The sequence below is a fragment of the Sparus aurata genome, chromosome 19 (genome assembly GCF_900880675.1).
Source record: "Sparus aurata chromosome 19, fSpaAur1.1, whole genome shotgun sequence".
Lineage (NCBI taxonomy): Eukaryota > Metazoa > Chordata > Actinopteri > Spariformes > Sparidae > Sparus > Sparus aurata.
Genome location: NC_044205.1, coordinates 19993278 through 20008925, shown reverse-complemented (window position 1 = coordinate 20008925; position 15648 = coordinate 19993278). Strand labels below are relative to the sequence as shown.

General features: G+C 41.9%; 2 protein-coding genes and 1 long non-coding RNA gene across 3 annotated transcripts in view; 2 read left to right on the top strand and 1 right to left on the bottom strand.

Moving 5' to 3' along the window:
• Positions 1 to 1155, top strand: part of LOC115569787 (uncharacterized) — a 38818-nt gene extending 37663 nt beyond the window's left edge. The window contains exon 6 of the long non-coding RNA XR_003981629.1: positions 1033 to 1155. This is a non-coding gene — a long non-coding RNA (uncharacterized LOC115569787). The remainder of the gene's footprint in view (positions 1 to 1032) is intronic.
• Positions 19 to 4036, bottom strand: LOC115569783 (transmembrane protein 236). The gene is made up of 4 exons (XM_030397889.1): positions 3666 to 4036; positions 3401 to 3473; positions 2600 to 2723; positions 19 to 1702 (listed from the first exon to the last, which is right to left on the bottom strand). Exons 1-4 carry the CDS (start codon positions 3935 to 3937, stop codon positions 1005 to 1007), a joined length of 1167 nt encoding a protein of 388 aa, XP_030253749.1. The 5' UTR covers positions 3938 to 4036; the 3' UTR covers positions 19 to 1004.
• A 1414-nt stretch (positions 4037 to 5450) lies between these two features.
• Positions 5451 to 15340, top strand: hacd1 (3-hydroxyacyl-CoA dehydratase 1). Its single transcript, XM_030397892.1, has 7 exons — positions 5451 to 5617; positions 8620 to 8737; positions 9559 to 9577; positions 9679 to 9767; positions 10049 to 10170; positions 12753 to 12931; positions 14098 to 15340. The coding sequence occupies exons 1-7, from the start codon at positions 5499 to 5501 to the stop codon at positions 14178 to 14180; spliced, it is 729 nt and encodes a 242-aa protein (XP_030253752.1). The 5' UTR covers positions 5451 to 5498; the 3' UTR covers positions 14181 to 15340.
• The last annotated feature ends 308 nt before the right edge of the window (positions 15341 to 15648 follow it).

Below are 15648 nucleotides of genomic sequence, written 5' to 3'. Positions count from 1 at the left end.
AACAACATATATTTATGCTTTTACATATTCACTGCACTTTATGTTGGTAGAAAAAAAGTCTTCCAAAAAATCTCAAGTGACATTACAGGTACATTCCCAAAGTGCCATGCTTGGTGAGGGGGAGGGGTATTGAGGGGTAAAAAAAAGTTTATTTGTACGTGAAGGTATATAATTTACAACACAACAGTTATTTGACACATTGGGAAAACATTGCCTAAGAGCTCCCTTTTGGCCTGTGAAAAGTACCATGATGCATTTTAATAAAAAATAAATCTTCTGTGTCACATACGCAAATTCGTACTTTGGTTTGGTTGTACCAGCTTTTCTTTTGTTTGGAGTTATTTGAATTTTTTAGGCTAGTTAGTGATTTACTAAACCGAGTTGGACCATTAGAACTTAAGGAATGACTTAGTTTGTAGTAGAAGTCGTAAAAAATGTTTTGTTTTTTATGTGGCCAAACGATATGTAAAATAGTAGTATTCATGCATTTTTTGAATAAACAGGGAGTTTCAGATCATGGTAACCTAAATGTTGCGGCTGCAGCATTAGCAAGCTTATGTAAGTTAAGCCTGTTAGCGAGTTCAGTTAGCTAACAGTCTAAACCCTCTGAAGTTTCTCTGTGTAGGTTACCGGTTTTAAACTCATGAATATTTACCACTAACATTTACCACTTTGTGTTATTCTGTTGTTTTTTAATTCTTCTTTAAACATAATGTGAAAGCTTATATTAGTCATGCCAGTCAGCTAGTTCAGTTGTTAACCCACATAACAGTTATACTCTTTGCACTGGGTAAACATATTTATATATGTAAAAGTATTGTGTTGTCCAACCTGTTTTATTTAGTGATTCTCTGCCTTATAAAATCTCAAGTTATATGCTAACTAACTTTGCGAAGAGCTGGTGCAACCACATCCTGAATCCTAGCATCCTACACATCCTGATTGTGCCTACTACTACAAGATGTTGTGATGTTTCACTGTCTTTGCTTGAAGTGTTCAGTGTCTCAAAAGAACATCCTCTCTGTGTTGAAGACCCTCAGCTTGGTCATGAAGTTGAAATAGACGAAGGCCAGGCAGACCAACAGGTTCTTCATCAGATAGAGGAGCGGTGTGACAAAGCCGAAGAAGGCAATGAGGCCGACGCGCACGAAGAAGAAGGGTAAGTCCTGTACGGCCACTCCTAGTGAGGAAAGCAGGGGGCTGTGGGGCATGACCACCACACGCAGGCAAGACAGGTAGCTGAAGATATAGATGGGGAACACCCAGCCAGAGTAGTAGACCAGGGGGTGTCCTGCCACTCTCACCATCTCCACTGTGTCCATCCAGAACATAAAGCTGTCCACAAATACATCCGCTCGGGCGTCGCTGGCACACAGGAACCTCAGCGGACCTGCGTAGGCGTACGGAGGTATGCGGTACGCTGTGGTGCTCGCTGATCGTGAGCTTAATCCAGAGACACTAAACGGTCTCCCAGGATTCGCCGGTATCCCAGGGACTGTCCCATTAGTCTCCGGTCGAGCCCCTGCTCCGTTCTGGTTCCTGTCATTGAGCTGGTTTGCTCCTGGTTGCGTAGGAGTCGGCCCTGCTTGCCCGGGCACAGCTGGCCCCGGCGCAGCTGGAGCGATGGGAGCTACTGGTGTTACCTGTTCCACATGTGTGAGGACAGTGGAGGGGATGTCAGCATCTCTTTCCAAATCATTGGCTGGGGAGAAAAAAGGAGAGATAATATAAATCCTGTTTAACAAATTTATGTCTGAAATTACATTTGCTGGTGTTGCTTATCTTAATGTGTTGTTGGTGTTCATATGGTTGTTTTGTTTGTTTGTTTGTTTGTTTGTTTTGTGCTTGTTTTTTGAGAATTGAAGGAGCAGTTCACCCAAAAACTTGGTCATTACTCACCCCCATGACAATGGGAAGTCAGGTCAGATTTCTGGAGTTACTCTGGAGTTACTTTTTGAATTTCTAAAAATCTTCCATATTGCACCTTTAAAACAAGCTCCCATCTACTTCAGTTGTTTAGCGGAATGCTGCGACACTGTTTTGCTGTGAAGCTCCAGAAATGTTTTGTGGACTACAAAACTTCTCCTGACTTTCCGTCTGCATGAGTGTGAGCACATAACGACGGAATCCTTTAAGCTAAAATGACAACAACTATAGCGTTCAGCATGATTTCATTTTAAATATGTTTGGCCAAAGTTGCAAGAAAATACTTCAGAAAGATCAAAGAGATCCAAAAAATGCAACCATTAGAGAAAGCTGACTTTATACAAATTTTCCAAAAAATTGAGTTTTTCCAAGGATTACTACATAAAAAATCACCTCGCTGCCTGATGTTACAAAAAGTGGCTGAGAAATGTCCTGCTCATTTCCTCAGTAGCACCGCTATTTTTCAACTGGAGGCACAGAGCAGAGAGGAAGATGTACATACTGGGTCTCTAAATTGTTCTGGATAAACGATATAAAGAACTGTTCGCTGCATTTGTTCCCCCCGAGCTCCTGCAATGTAAAGCCGGGCTGGTGTCACTATAGAAGTTGGCAGAGGAAAGTTCAGGATCTACAGTGAGTGATTTGTGTTATGTGTTCAGAGAGCTGCGCTCACCCTGGCCGGTCAGTCTACAGTGGCGTATCCTCTCCACAACGTCAATACAGATGAGAGAGAAGAGGACTAGTGATACGGGGAGCTCCGTGAACGTGTCATTTTTCATGTTGTTATTTATCTGAACCTGGACAAACAGCCAGAAGATCATTAGTTTTGACCAGAAGATACACAACCCATCAATTCACCTTTGCACCATTCACATTTGTGGCTGAATTTCTGAGCTCCTCTCGCACTGGGTTTGTGGGCCAAATCACTTGCAGCTCTGACATTTGCCTGAGTCAGGACTTCACGCTGACAGGACACAGAACAAAGCAGACAAGCTGGTCATCTTAGCAGAATTTATGGCTCTTATGCAAAAGACACCAGATAAGCAGGGACCAAAAGGTCAGCCTGGTGCTCTAGAAAGGGCCACACAAAACAGCAAATAGGACCTGGGCTGCAGCCAGCGAGGAAGTGAAAATGTGCCTCATGGACAGATGATTTGACAAGGGCAGCTCGGACAGGAAGAGGAACCAAGCTGCTTATCAGTAGCTCCTTATCCATACGGCTTGATATTCCTCCCCTGGGAACTTAAAGATTCCTCACAAATCATCACCTTTATTCTACTTAGAGATCTCATTTTGGTGTCGTAGCAAGTATTTCAAATGTCAAGCGAGTTTTTGGGATGATAAACACGAATAACTACAAAGTATCTACAATTACAGTCTGACTCTGGCAACAACAAAGGACACAGTTCAGGATCAGAGTGCAGATAGAATGATGTGATAACACAAATGGCAAACAAACCACAGCGTGTTGTACCTCAGAGCTGGCGATGAGAAAGGCAAAGCAGGGTAGTGTGGACAGGATCACATATACGAGGGCCACAGGCCTCCTGATACAAACACAAAGGAAGGGAAAGACAAAAAAAGTAAGGAAGGAAGACAAAGGCAGTTGCAGGACTTGCTAACTCATTGTATTCACAAGACAAGTGCAGTCCAAACCAGCTCCAGGCCTGTTCTTACTCAACCCAGCTGGCCAGGTCTGAGGTCAGAGCTGCACCGGGCTCCCAGCTGAAGAAACTCACCACTTCTTCCTCCCAATGAGGAACTTCTTCTTCATGAAGACCATGTACTTCAAGGGCACCCAGACCAGCAGGGCGGTAGAGGTGACATAGGCGATGGAGGAGGCCACAATCAACCAGTAGGCCGTGCTGCCGTCTCCAGGGGGTTGCGCCGAGGCTTTGACCTTTGCTACGATGATAGCGAACCTCTGCATGACGATGAAAAGCGGCACACACAGGCCTGCAAACTGCAGCACCTCGCACAGGGCAAACTTCAGCGTCCTCCCCGAGCCCATGCTGTGGTAGCTCAAAAAAAGAAAAAGTAGGGAGGGAGACGGGGGCTGTTGTCGCAGTGAGGCGACCCCTGTCCCTCTGAGGGCTGGTCAGGCCTCGGACCAGTGCATTGTCTGCCTCCACTAGCATTTTCCACACAGCACAGCTCTGGCTCTCTGCTCGCCCAACTGCTTACACTGCACTAGGCATTGTGTACCTTGGTGTGACGGTGATGTGACCGGCCCTTTACTCTCTTTATAGACAGGATACAAACAAAGTTTGTCTAACTGTGCACCCTAAAGGATATATGTGAACTGCAGTCATCTCAGTGTGACGATAAAGTCTTGAAAACAGTGCTCCGATCAATCAGTCGCTGAAGATCTGAGGATCTAAATAGCTTTGTATCTGTTATAAAATGTTTTCTACCTCAACATTCTCCAAAACCAGCAAACATAAGTGGATTTGATTAACACCCACAGTAACAGCAACATCCAAGTGGCTGTGAACCGAAGACACATGATCCCACTGAAAACCGAAAGGCACTTGTGGCTCTTCTCACATTTATATACCGCCATCTAGTGGCAAAAGGTGATAACTGCTAGATGTCTGAGGCTGCACAATGATGCAACAAATACTAGACATAATCTGTGGTATAAAAACACTTTAAAATATCCTATTCAGTCATGTCACTTAGTGTGTCAGGGCGTGTTCTTGATCTTGATGGACTAATCATTTCATCTGTTCACACCAGAGATATGACTCTTTTTCACCAGTTTTCATTCTTGATGATCGGCTGCCTTAGCAATCAATTATCGGTTATCATTAAGGATATGTTTGAACCACTGGCATGGTCTACATTTGATGACAAATCTGAGTCAGAGAAGGCTGCATCTGGAGTTAAAGAACAGATAAAGTAAACTCCAAGTTACTTGAACGATAAACTACATAAAACAAAAACACAACATACAATAATGACTTCATTTAAGTAATTTTAAGTGTTAAATTAGTGTATTTCAATAACATGCACTACTTCATTCTAGTATTTTGTTTTTTATTTTGATACATTTGATAAGAAAGTATATAACTCGTAACATGACTCTGAAGTATCTGTGCCCATCTCTGGTTGTTGGTAGATATTTTTTTAATCAGGTAAATAGTTAAAGGCGATTAATCGATTACTCATTAATCATTAACATCCCCATTTCATGCTGCTGGGTAGTATTAGTAAATATAAAATGGATGTTCATGTCCACTACTTCCCTTTGAAATGTGGTGGAGTTAGTTGCCTACCAGCGAATGGAGCTACTCCAGTAAAGCTCCTCAAATTTGAAAGTGCAGTACTTGAGTACATGTATTTAGTTACATTACACTGGTAGGAGTAAAAGTTTCCTGTCACAGGATAAAGAGACATGATGTAACCCACCCGTGGCCCACCGGCATGCCGCGCACTTGTTGCAGCACTAGTCCCGCGAGAGAGGCGCGCCGGGGGCGGATAGATGGATGGATGACCCTGCTGCTCCCCTCCCTGCCAGCCCCAGCTGTCAGCTCCCCCCCTCCTGACTTCCCCACCCTGCCCCCGGTACCATGGCGTCCAGCGAGGACGACGGCACGGTTGAGGAGAAGGAAAACAACAACAAGAAGAGGACGAAAAGCGCCGTCGCGACCGCATGGCTCACCTTCTACAACATCGCCATGACCGCCGGGTACGTGCGCCATTCCGCCCCCCTCCCTCTTCCCCCTTGTCGCCTATTAATAAGAAAAAAAAGCGCAGAAGTTCGCCAACCGCTCCCTGAAAAACCTGAAGCGTGTGTTGCTGTTTATAGTCCTGTGTGAGTCCAAAGTGCCAGTTCAGCTCGACACATTTAGCGCCTGCCGGCCCCGAGCGGAGCTGAGGAGGGACTTGAGCGAGAGATTAGTTTGTTTTTTTATTGTGGAATCATAGAGAAATGTGGAGTGTATTTGTGAGAGTGTGGGGAAAAATGAATGAATGGCTGTTTGGTGAAAGTGACGGGGCTGGCTGCTGCAGCCGTGTCCAAATAGGGCTGACTGCACGGTGTCAGCGTCAAGGCCCGCACTGCTGCCGACAGTTGCAGTGATAAGTATAGCCGGAGCGCACTGCCTGACACTGGAGCTCAGGCCGGCCTGGGACACTGAAATGCTCAATGGGCACTTTTTTTTTAAATAAATGTTTAATAGATAAACAACATTACATTTTGTCGTGTTTATATAGTAAGACAAACAGATTGGAGTCAGTCCCTCCAGCAAAGGACTTTTTACTGGTCTTTTTTTTTTTTTTTTTTTTTACTCTGCAGCAGTACTGTGTTACAAGTAGAAACTCAGTAATCAACATGGTCTTATGTAAACATGATGGCATGTGCATATACATAAATGGGCTTTTAAAAAAGCAAAGATTTTTATGATACAAAAAGGTCAATATCAGCATATAATACAGAATAAAGATGACCTAGGGCAGCAAATAATAACCATTTTCACTGCTGAGTACCCTGTCTTGATTAATCAATAAGTTCTTCAGTCTAATATGTCAGAAAAAGGGGGAAAAGTAAATGTTTTATCATGCAAAAAGGTTAATTTCAGCATATAATACAGAATAAAGTTGACTTGGGGCACCAAATAATGACCATTTTCTTTGTTGAGTACCCTGTCTTGATTTATCGATTATTTGTTCGGCCTAATATATTGAAAAAGGTCACATTTGTTCCCAAGATGACTCACATGATTCACATTTAAGGAGCTGTAAAGGATTTAGCTTTCTGTCTTGTCAATTATTGACAGCTGATCGCCTCACTAATGCACTTCAAATATTTATGGACATAATAACAACAATAATCACTTTTATGTTGCAGCTGGTGAAGGTGGGGCTGATGTTTTTACAAAGGGATTAATGAAGTCTTATGTATATCCATAATAATACATCATAGTTTATTACTTGGTCATATTTTTTAATATCAATCTCAATCAGTAACTCATAAGTTACCAAATAAATATTGCGGAGTAAGAAGTGCAGTGTTTCCCTCTTTTAATTCATTGGAGTTGATGAATAATGTAGCAAGAAATGGAAATGCTCTAAAATTAAGTAAATGTTGCCACTGACAATAACTGAACTGACTGTATTCTCTATATTTTAACACATATCACGATACAGAACACACAATACTGTGTGTATTTGTCTCAGAGCAACACACATTTAAGGCATCCAATTAGATTCTGAAAGAACTAGATGTGTAGTTGATTTAAAGAAACAAAATAGCCCCACCTTCTTTTCAATATGATTGGTAACTGAGTATCTTTTGGTTTTGAACTATAAAGAACATCAGCTGTGGTTTAAAGAAAGTACACTGCTCATTTTCTTTTACTACTTTGTGGTATTTTATAGTCAGCTGTTTAACCCACGAAACCGTTAATATCATTGATCCAGTGAACAGTTCTGTGAGATAATCTTTCATGGCTGTAGTCTCGTAGAGTTCAGTGTCAGGAGATTACACCTGTTACACCTGGTTTTATCATTGAGTAGCATGTCAAACATTGTGGAGCATTCAGCCTCCAACATTTAAACTAACTTTACTCCGTCTAACTGAAGGAATATACAGATTTTCTGACCTGCTTAACATTAAGGTCGGCTACTGTTAAGACCGTCAGTCCAGTCCTTTCACTCTTGTTCATTGTTGTCATGTGTCAAATGGAAACTATGATCCTCAGGTCATCATCTATTCATGTTTACATAAAGAAGAATTGCAGCAAAAGTGGATTTAATTATAAAACACAGTTTAAACTTAAAATGGCTGAAGCTTGGATTTGTTGGAAATGGATGCTGTCAGACTGTACTGACTGTTAAAATGCTATTAAAACTAAATGCAAGTATGACTGTGAAGCAGACATGACAGCAGGATTTAAACTGCTAGCTAAACCTATAACACTAATATTATTATTATCAGTTACAATGACCCTTAAAGGAATGAAAACAAAAGGCTTGTCTTGGCTGAACAAACAGTTTCTGTGTAATTTCACGACGTGTTACGTCCTGACAGACCTAAAACTTTATATAAACTAGGCTTATATATTGGCCTTTATAACACTAATTCAGTAGAATTCAATACTCTAGGTTAGCAAATGTACACAGAGTGACACTGAAGCTGGCATACAGCTGCAACACGAGTTCACACAGTAGTAAATGTCCATTATCTGTGTAATGTTGCATCTTTTCAAATGTAAGCTCTGATAAAATTGCAAAAAAATTGAAACACTGTCTGCGCTTCACCCGTGATTTGTCACTATAATCATCCCATTTCATCATGTTTTATCGAGTCAGTCCTCACCCGTAAATATTTATTCTCACGTAACTTGCACGTGTTGTTTATTTACACCACGTGGAAGAGCAGGAGCAGCCACATATTCTGCGCGCGCCAAAATGATGTCGCCAGTTAGTGTTGATGCAACAACTCAGGAAAAAAGACAAACAGGCAGCTGGACAGAATATCTGGTTTCTCTTCTTTTTTTTCTCCTGACAGAAGAATTACTGTATATTTGTGTGGAGATTTCTCTTGATATTTCCTAAAATAAAATTAAAAAACGTGCCAGAGCTGTGAGAAATACAGTTGTTTTAGTGTTGTAAAATAGTGCATGCAGAGCTGAATAACATGATGACCGTGGTGCCGTCATGTAATCTGTCCTGTGGTCTCTCCTGCAGGTGGCTGGTTCTGGCCATGGCGATGATGCGCTTCTACATCCAGAAAGGCACACACAAGGGTCTGTACAGAAGTATAGCAAGGACACTCAAGTTTTTCCAGACCTTTGCGTTAGTTGAGGTAAGAATTCGAGTAGAGCGATGTTTGCTGTCACTTGCACCACACAGGAAGCCGCATTTCCCCTCGAGGAAAACTGGAACTTTTGGAGGAGCCAGGGTCTAAATTAAAGCTGCAGTCAGCTTAAAATAAGTGTTGAATAGCTCCTTATTCCAACAGTCAACACTGTTAAAGAGTGTTTGGTCAGTAACCAATGTCTCTCCTCCTCTCCTGCTCATGCAGTAAAAGAGAAAAGAAATGTTCTTGTATCCCTGCTTACTTTATCCAATCAGGACAGAGAACTCCATGAAGTGGCTGTCCCGTCTGCTCATGAACACACAGAGGGAACGAACCTCCTGTTTACTGGCAATAGCGCAGGGAAAGCTACCAGTTCCAGCTCCTGGTGACAGCTTATGCCACCAGAAATACACTTTGAGAAACAAAGAGGTAAAGACAGATGCCTAAAAAAGAGTGGTGACGCAGAGAGATGTTTGCTGAAATGAAGACAACACTGGGGACATTATTTTATCCCAACCAGCAGTCCCTGCCTTGTGGGGAGTACAGAACTTGCAGCATTTTATTTCAGCCACCATTTAAAAATGTACAGCCACAAACCTGTTGTTCATTGCGCTTCAACACAACAGCATAGAGTTAACTTTACTGGAATAATTTGCCTGATCTTTGTGTGTCTTCAGCCCATTGTTGTCTGCTTACCCACCACGGGCTGAGGACCGGCAAAGACTTGGCAAACCTTTTAGTTACTTTTGAAAGTAATCCCTGGGACTAAAAGTTCAGGATACTTTCTGTAAATTCCGATTTTGATTGATATGTGTCTTGTCTTTCAGGTGGGACATTGTGCCATCGGTACGTAATGATTTTTGTTTATAGTTTGTGCACAAATGTGTTAACGTGCCGTCACCTGCAGCTCTCAACTGCCTTTTTCTTTTGTTACTGCTCTGCTGCAGGAATTGTCAGGACTTCTGTGATTGTAACCGGGGTGCAAGTGTGTTCACGGATTTTCATGGTTTGGTTCATCACCAACAGCATCAGACAGGTGATCACAACACAGACTCGGCTGTACTGTCGAATAATAGTAATAACTAATATTCTATAAGCAAAGATGGATTCTCACACTGCCTCCCTGGATAATTAAATCAAATGAGGCTTCTTCTCTGTTTCTGTTTTAGCATCTGTTGCATAAAACCTTTGACTTTATTGTTTTGTTTGTTCATATCTGCCGTCACTGCTCCCAAACAAGTGCATGTCAGGTTTGCCTCATGTAAACGTCTCTTCCTTCCTCTGTACATCTGCCATTTGTTTCTGATCTAAATGAAGATCCAGAGTGAAGAAAGTGTAATCCTATTCCTGGTCGTGTGGACGATGACAGAGATTACGAGATATTCCTACTACACATTCAGCCTGCTCCACCACCTGCCGTACTTCATCAAATGGGCCAGGTGGAGATGCCGTTAGCCTGGGATGAGCTTGAATTGTCATTACCGCGTCGGACATTGTATCTGAGCATGTTGCCGTCGATGTAGCGATCTCACCTCTGGCATGCTTCCCTCCCCGGGCCTAGACCAGCTTTACATCAGGAAGTAGTTCAGCCGTTTGTGTATTAAGTATCACCTGGCTCACACAGAGAGCAGAAGCATGTGTGTGTTTATTGATTAGCACCTCATTAGCCATTCTGTGTCAGTGGTGGGCGAACTAACCGCTAACATTGTGCTCTGACAATAATGATCACTCAGAACAGACATTGCAGAAGACAGGAGGACATTTAAGGCTGTTTTAACACGTATTTAAGCATTTAAAAAAAAAAAGAAATTGAAACTTTTTGTCTCCTACCCAACCAGGTGCTTCTCTGCTTGAGGTAGTGAAATAAGTTTGTTGTGTTGCCGCCTTATACTACATTTCCATTATTCGTTGTACATCTGCCTTTTTAGAAACTAACTCCTTCGCTGTGGAGCTGGTAGCAGTTTTACTTTTGTTTGCAGTCATGCTTGTTGTTGTTGTACTTCATAGCAAAGTGCTTTTTTAAGACAAATTTTGGCAATTGGCAGCCATCTTGGCAGCGCCCCCAGGGCAGTTATATCAGGCTAACCAGACCAGGCCACTGTCTATGTGCACAAGGAGAGAGCCAGAACCAAATCGACTGAAATTGTCGTTAATCTCAACTTTGTGCTTACGTCACTGCAACAACACGATTGGCTGATATGTTTCCAGGTTTGGCCGTGATAAAACACACGATTGGCCTTTGGGCTTTTTTAGCGCATAAATAAGTGTTTAAATATATATAATATGATTTTTTAAATAAATAATCATCATAAATGTGGATATAATGACTAAGTTAGTAAAAGACAGTATTACAACAAGATGAAAAGTCTTGCAAGTTCTGAAAATTACATAATTTTGTGTAATTCAGCCTTTAAAACCAGGAAAAGAAACACTTTTGTCATATCAGGATTTACCAATATCCATAATCTAAGATGATATATCGCCTCATATCATGATTATCTTAATTATCAGCACAAAGAAATATGAAACTGTAGCAGCTGCATTGATTATCAGTGAGACCTGATGACGATCGACTGTAGAGTGACATAATGCAGCCTGCCTGCTACTGTATGAGGAGCAGTTGTGACGTGGCGTTCCGGCCCTGCGTGCCCCTCTGCTACTGTAGCTCAGCTGAAATTGGAGTCGTTTGGAGGGACGTCAGCTGTACACATTGATGGCTGTCCAACACGCAGGCTTGGCATCTTACAGATCTCAGAATACTGAAGTTTACATATTACATCAACTTGTTTACAAGGCGAGACATTGTGTTGTCTCCTTGTTACCTCAGACAGAAGTTCAACGGGAAAATATTTGTTTTTATTCTGCTTCACTGCATCACGTGCTCCTCAGGAGAGAATCCAGTTTTGTGCCAGTCACTCTATTGTCTAAATTTTGATTCTCGTACCCTGAATGTCACTCTCTCCTCCCTGCCCCCCGCGCTTCACGGCTTTCTTTAAGCACGGAGTAGACGCCAGGCCCCCCGGGAGAGGGGCTCATGTTCAGCTGCTCCTGTTTTTAAGACCATCTGTTTTGGTCATGGAATGTTCTCCCAACATTTCTCTCACATCCGCTGAGACGCTCCCCCGAGCCTTTGGTCCAGTCCTGACTCAATGCAGGAGCCCTGCAGCCCTGAGTCATGACGTATATCGCACTAGAGAGGCCTTGTGTTGTCACAAAGGGAGGCGGGACACCTCACATGTATGTGAAGTGACAGGCAGTAGTAGCAGAGAGACAAGAAGAGCCACATGTCATATCTCTGTATCGCCCTGTTTCCTGTCTGCTTCTCCTGTTAATACATTTGAAATCTCTTTTTCTTGGCTCGCTGATGCTGGAATGTCTTTCATTTTTCCAGTTTTGTGGTGCTGATAATCTCCAACATCAATGATTGAACGCTGGCTACAGACCTGTGTTGAATTCTTGCTCACTGTTGATAGGAATTCAAACCCCAGGAAAATGTCTTAAAAGAAAAGACAGCTGCTGTTTGGCAGCCGACTTTTCCAGCCACAGATATGGACCGGATTCATTGTGTTTGATTACCTGTGTAAAGCAGAGCGTCCAGACAGGCAGAAAAAAACATTCTTTGACCTGAAAAGCTTTTATTGCTCGTAGTTTTTATTGTATACTTCTGTCAGATTTTATTAAATGGGCTATTAAATGCCCAAATTTGCTCTTCTTACTTGTAACAGATATTAAAAAAGATCCTCATGTTAAGTCTGTGAGGCTTTAACTGTTGTAAACCCTGTGAAAGGTTCTTATACTAACTGTGTTCGTGAATTTGTTCAAAGTTTAAGCTAGGTGATTAAATAGTAGCATGCATTTATTGTTAAATCATCCATTCCAGGTTGCATTCGAGTGTCTGGACCTGTGTGCACGCGTGTGTTTTAACATCCACAAACTGTCACTGCAGGAGTGTTTGTTGCAGGTGTGTGTTATTATGTGTCAACACAGTGCCGGATGTTAAAACTCATCTTTCCCCTCACAGATACAACCTCTTCATCATCTTGTACCCCCTGGGAGTCATCGGAGAGCTGATGACCATTTATGCTGCTCTGCCGTTCGTACGCAGATCTGGAATGTACTCCATGAGGCTTCCCAACATGTATAACGTGTCATTCGACTACTACTACTGCCTCATCATCGTCATGCTGTCCTACATCCCACGTAAGGAGCATTTTTTAGTCCATGAATTGAACATGTAGAGGAGGATGAAGTCTCCCTTGAGATCTTTGTTCAGACTTTGATGCTAATGGCCTCTTATGTCATTAATAGTGGCTGTTAACATGACAAGTGAGCAAGATGAGTAATGTTACTCAGTGATTAAGGGCCGTCAGATTAACTTTCATCACATCAGAATTACAGTTGCCCTCAAAGAGACGGCTGTAAATGTAAGACAGATATTACATAATTAATATGCTGCCTGACTCGGGCTGCACTAGTGATTCTTGTCAAGCTGACATTGTAAACTCTGACTCTGATGATTGAGCGATTTCTTCCGCAACAAAAAGCCGGCTGTTACTGCTGCTTCATCTTTTGCTGTAGCTGAACTGAAATCTTTTCTTACTTATTTACTTTCTTGCCTCTTTGTTTGGTGTCAAAGTGCCGCCGTATATGTTATTCCTTTGGCCCTCGTTATAAAGAACACATACAAGTTTGTCTCCTTGCAAGTACAAACTTGAATTCTGCCTTCCCTCTGCGTCAGCTTTTATTTCTTGGACATTTTGCGAGGCTGCTACTATTAATGCTCCTGGCTTACGACCACTGTGAGTAGAGTGCCACTGCTGGAAATGGCCATATGATATAGACACGCTATTTCACGGACACCTAAACTCGGATGCATACTGGGACATGTTGTTCTATGGACACCGTACTTCTGTAATGCAGCAGAGAACTGAAATGCTCAGTCGCCGAGGTATGCATGTGTGTGTGAATGGGTGAATGCTGCTGTAAAGTGGCTTTGATGGTCAAAAAGGCCAAGAAAAGTTATATATAAATGTATTATTTACCATATTCTTGGTGTGGTTGCCCCAGAAAAACATTCCTATCTAATATTTTTTGGTTTTTTAAGATTATTTTGGGGCATTTTAACTTTATTTCTTAGTGTAGAGACAGAAATCTTATATAGAGAGCAGTATTATATCCAACAAAAGTCACAGATACATGACATCTATCTTATATTTTATTCTAACTGAGGCCTTTAATGTCTCAACACTATGATTCGTTAACCAACCCTGGCCTGTCTGAGATTATCATGCCGTGGAGCTGTTGTTGACATTTCTTTCCATTACTGCCGACAGTAATCAGATCCCGTTTGTCTTTTCCCCCCTCAGTGTTTCCTCAGCTCTACTTCCACATGCTGCGGCAGAGGAGAAGAGTGCTTCACGGGGAGGTCATAGTGGAGAAGGACGACTAGACGATGCCGCCACCTTCACGCCTTCAATTGAGCCAGCCCCGCCTCCTCACCACCCTCAACCCCCCCTCCACTTCATCACAACCTCACCTGTAGCACCGATCGGCCGTTACATTCTTCATCGCACGGGACCGGAAGAGCCGCACAGATGACGACCGGGAATGAGAGGCGTTAATCAGTACTGATTCTGAGTTGTTTTCTTTCTGAGTGGTAATATTGGAAACATGTTTACAGTCCCAGTGTCGCTGAAGCTCAACAATGTGTCTCAGCACTGAGCCTTACTGTGACAAACATGAGGCCTCCAGGGAAATGTGAAATGAATCATGGGAGGAAGATTGTAAGTTGTGTCCCCCCGAGTTGTCCCCACTCCCCAACAATTGGCGGTTTTATCATTCTTTTCTTTCCAGAGATTTTATACAGTGTGGCTGTAACAACACAAGCTTTTCAAACAGAGATTATTCATAGTTCTATCATACCTCAACAATAAATCTACATTTAGACAATATGCTGCTTCTTTTGTGTATGTTTGTTTTACCAGATGTGTAAATGATGCAATGTGAAACGAGTGGTTGATGATAAGCATATTTCTTAAAGATGATATGTTCGCACAGCTCAAAACTTAACATTTTGTCTGCTCGGCTCAGCTCCTGCTTTCTTTAATGTTGCTTTGATGTTTACTACGAGAGTGCATCTTAAACAAATTTGAGTCTTCAAAGAGGTAGCAGCTTTTTCCTAGAGACTACAATCCAGATTTCTTTTTTTTTTTTTGTGAGCACTCACAGTCTTCAGTCGCTGTTGTTTGTTTTTTTGACATAGAATCTGATGTCGGTGTTGATAGAGAGGTAGTTAGATTCCCTCCTGCTCAAGGTGCTACTGTACGATCATTTCAATCTTCTGTGCAGCTGAAGAAGAGACTGTGATTGGATTTGACCCAAAGTAGGAAAACCAGAATGTGAAATGATTGAGAAGAAATGTTAGACATTGAACTGCATAGCCCATGGTTAGCGAAGATAATCAACGTTTTTGCTTATAATCTGGGTTAGAGAGGAGAAAAAAATTAATTTAAGTCGATGTCAAATCACTGGTTATTTTTCAAGACGAAAAAGAGAAATAGAAATGTGAAAATAACTTTTTGTGCAACGTCAATAAACTAAATACTACAATACTGTGGAGCGTTTTGTGATGACCCTCACACTGAGTCATACGCAGACAATCTCAGTGATGGAATATAACTAAGTACATTTACTCAAGTACAGTTTTGAGGTACTTCTGTTTTCAGCTTTATATTTCTACTCCACTACATTTTGGAGATCAATATTGTGCTACTTTAGTGCTTAATTTATTTGATAACTTTATTTATGAGTTACCCTGCAGATTAAATTTTGCATCAGAGGCAAAATGCTGGATTTTAAATGAATTTATTTTAGCGCAATTGGATAAAAAACCAACAACATCCCAATAGTCAAAAAAT

Bases quoted from the DNA above. Each gene is read 5' to 3' on its own strand.
- LOC115569783 (XM_030397889.1), bottom strand. From the start codon at position 3,937: ATGGGCTCGGGGAGGACGCTGAAGTTTGCCCTGTGCGAGGTGCTGCAG. The intron at 3,474-3,665 runs GTGAGTTTCTTC...TGTTTGTATCAG, and splicing joins CTCATTGGGAGGAAGAAGTG to GAGGCCTGTGGCCCTCGTAT. The intron at 1,703-2,599 runs GTGAGCGCAGCT...TTTTCTCCCCAG, and splicing joins CTGTAGACTGACCGGCCAGG to CCAATGATTTGGAAAGAGAT.
- hacd1 (XM_030397892.1), top strand. From the start codon at position 5,499: ATGGCGTCCAGCGAGGACGACGGCACGGTTGAGGAGAAGGAAAACAAC. The intron at 9,768-10,048 runs GTGATCACAACA...ATCTAAATGAAG, and splicing joins TCACCAACAGCATCAGACAG to ATCCAGAGTGAAGAAAGTGT. The intron at 10,171-12,752 runs GTGGAGATGCCG...TTCCCCTCACAG, and splicing joins TACTTCATCAAATGGGCCAG to ATACAACCTCTTCATCATCT.